Source organism: Octodon degus, unplaced genomic scaffold, assembly GCF_000260255.1.
Source record: "Octodon degus isolate 3935 unplaced genomic scaffold, OctDeg1.0 scaffold00064, whole genome shotgun sequence".
NCBI lineage: Eukaryota > Metazoa > Chordata > Mammalia > Rodentia > Octodontidae > Octodon > Octodon degus.
The window spans coordinates 3841674-3845184 of NW_004524640.1; the positions used below are offsets into that span (position 1 = coordinate 3841674).

The 3511-nt window shown below is 33.1% G+C and overlaps 1 protein-coding gene across 2 annotated transcripts in view; it reads right to left on the bottom strand.

The window, feature by feature from the left end:
- Window positions 1-3511, bottom strand: part of Sox5 (SRY-box 5) — a 419324-nt gene that overhangs the window by 67354 nt on the left and 348459 nt on the right. For both annotated transcript variants that reach the window (XM_004634556.2, XM_023718979.1), the window contains one exon: window positions 2166-2312. In XM_004634556.2, the coding sequence (XP_004634613.1) occupies window positions 2166-2312 (147 nt within the window). The remainder of the gene's footprint in view (window positions 1-2165; window positions 2313-3511) is intronic.

Sequence of the window (3511 nt, forward strand, 5' to 3'; positions counted from 1 at the left end):
TTTTTTTTTTTTTAGCAGAACTGGGGATTGATTTAGTGAGAAAACATTAATGATGAAACACTGTTCCAGGGCTAAGAAAGATATCCATTAGCCATTCAAAATTGAATTACATACTATCAAGTCCTAAAACAAAATTAAACAATGCAAAGCATTATTGGGCAACATGATGTGAAATCACACTAATAAATCAAAGCAAAAGTCATAGAATAATACCTCACAGAGGTATCTGTGTGGGACAAGAACTATACTGTTACAGTCATATATTTGCCTCAAAGTTAGCCTGTACATGTAATACATTAAAACTGCTGGTCCTGGAGACACCAAAATATCACTGCTTTAAAATTAATTTACATTCAATAAATGACATAATTATTACTGAAGTTTAGAGGGCCCCCCCCCCATGCTTCTGTGATTATACAGAAAAGTAGAACAGGCCTGAGACATACATTCAGCAAACATGTAAGGCCAATTAAACAGTGGAAACAGATTCTAAAAGTGGCATAGTACATTCCCTAATGTCACTTTCATGTGCACACTATTTTTCAATATGTACTTATACATATTGCTGGAGAATCAAGGCCCAAGGTCTTCTTCCAGGTTAAGTTATACTCCCGAACGTTATTTCTCCCATAATTACATGTAAAAGGACTTGGGAGTCCCAGGAGGATAAAGGCTGGAGTGTCTTTTCTCAGCTGAATGGACTCTTCTCAATTCAGTTTGTAGAGTAAAACAAGAAAGACATCCTGGTGGGGTTGCCAGGGTATGGAGAAAGATGTTTTTAAAATTGCTTTTTCTCTTCCAATATTTTCTAATCCTCCTCTCTCTGTGCTTCTTTTAACTACTGTGATTACTTTTGCCCTGTTACTCTTTAGACATTTCTACATGGCATCCATGGAATGAAAAGCAGAAGCAAATTTCCTGATAATTCAGAAAAGTATATTTGGAGCGCAAATTAACTGTCTGTTTTTTTGCTTAAAATTTTCTAATTTAGCCAAAAGTTTGAGATATTTTCCTAAATGATCTCAGGGATACTGCTGTGGGGGCAACTCTTCTTACTTTGTATATAAACAACATTACACAATATCATATGCGTCAGACCTTAACAAATACAAAATACAAGTACAGAAACATTTCAGAAGAGGTTTTCTGTTTTTGTCCTTTCAAGATAAGAAGCATACATTATGTGAATTTCCTCAATTCTTTCCCATGTACCCTCAAGATATTTCCTTAGCTCCCAAACCAAAACTGTTTCTAAATAGTCATATATCTAATACTATTATTATCTTCATTTCTTTTCACAATAATCTCAGTAGATGGGTGATATGTCTAAAATTCTATATATACCATACCACATTATAGCAGTTATTGATATTTAAAAAAAACACTCCATATGTCCTAATCCTACTCATACTTTAAGATCTATTTCAGTTGCTCCTTCTTTGGCAAACACTTTCACTTCTAACTGAGGCTAATCTCTTTCTCTTAATAACTTCCAATGTATCCTCTCTGTGCACTTCTCTATAAAATATATAATCTTACATCACAGAGTACAACAATGGGCTATTTTTATAAATACCACTTTTTGTTTCTATTTGCTTATTTTTTATTCTTTAAATAGGATAGTTTATTCTTTTGTATAAAAATAATTTTAAAAAGCATGAAAAATGGTATAGAATTTCACTAAACAAATGATGGGAATTCAATAATGGTTTTTATATTGCCTCTTGTTGTCTTCAAGTCAGTTAGTCACGTTACCAGATGTAAGCATACAAAATCAGTAAAAAATAATAATTAAAAAAATTAAGCATTAACTGTTCTTTTCAACAGACAAGTAGAAATCAGCAGTACAAGTACCCAAGTTATCCTATGTATAAACATATATGCTTTTAAGAATGTAAGCTTCCTAAGTCCAGTATAATTACCTGATAAATCATTGTGTCACTCAGATATTTTTATTATGGCTATTAATACATGTTTTTGAATAATTAAACTTTAGATATACTTCTGAAAATTTGCACATGTACTTATTGCTCTTCCTAGACTTCTATTTCCACGTACAATCAGGGTTCAGACCAGCTGTAGATATATAAAAGGCTTTCAATCAATAATGTTAAATGAAAAGGAACACTGAAGTGGCAAGACAGGGAGTTCCTTGAAAAGTATACCTTGCTTTTGGGTGGTGGGCTGTTTGTGCTCTTGTCTGTATGAATGCTGGTAGGAGATACAGCAGCACCAAGGTTGCCTTGGGGTATGCCTGGGAGCTTCCCTCCTGGAGACACCTGCATCGCAGCTAGCTGGGCAGCATATAACTGCTACGGAAGAAAAGGGGACAGGAAAAAAAATACTATCAATAACAAAAATAAACAGAGCTTTCATAAAGTACCTGTAATCAGATGTAGTATTTTCCTATGGGCATTTTCCTTTATGCCCAGCAATATGTAAAGAAGTTGTCACCTCATCTTAAGGACTTACTTCTCAAGGGAAGGGGAGGAGGACATGACAGACACCACATGTAGGGCTCTCGGTATCATTATGTCTAGGGAGTCAAAGTAAATAGCAGTCATCCATATTTACTCTTTTCCAAATGTCTACGGAAAACATTCATAACGTATTATTTGGTCAAGAGCTCCTTTTCCTCTGTATTAAATTTACATAGTGTGTTAACAAAAGAAAGAAGCTTTGTATACACAGTAATTTTCTTACTATCCTTATTGGTTTAATTCCTGTATCCTTTTATTGTTTCATTTATTGAAATGGGTACCTGTAACAATTTTTCTGAGAAACAGCTGTACGGAAATACAGAAAAGTCACTGGGAAGGACCAAAAGGAGAGTATTAAAAATGCATCATTGCCAATCTATCTACATTAATAAACATTAACTGGATACTTTCCAGAAGTTTACTTTATTATATAATATACACAGACAAATTTCAAGTTGTTGTGAGGACTAGGGTTATAAGTGAGACCATCTAAAGCACACACTCTTTCACTAAGCTATAAATTAGTAGTTCTCATTTAAAAACCAAGAATATGATCTTTAACAAATTATTAGTAAACTAAAAGGAAATTTTGCTTTTAGAATGATAGCTACATGATATAGCATCCTAAAACAAGGAGCTTGTAACAATAAGTAGTCACATAAAGCATTAAAAGCAATGCTCTTTTCATCTTCATTTAGTACTATGTAAAGCATTTAACATTTTGTAAGAGGATATAATTATTAAATTTTATAATGTGTGTCTGTATACAACATATCCCAATTTCCTACTTTCTTTAGATTCCATTGATAGGTTTTGCTGTGCAAGATAGAAACTCCTCCATTGTGAAATATTTTTTGGAATGTCATGATTTTTTTCTGAAAGAAAAATTTCAAAGGATAAAATTGCTCAGGATAAACCACAGATCCTGGTAAGTGGGGCTTCACTAGAAATAAAACATGAAGACTGAAAACAGAAACATACACACATATTGTTCACAGTTTCCAGATTCTATAACCTAAATGAAATTAGAA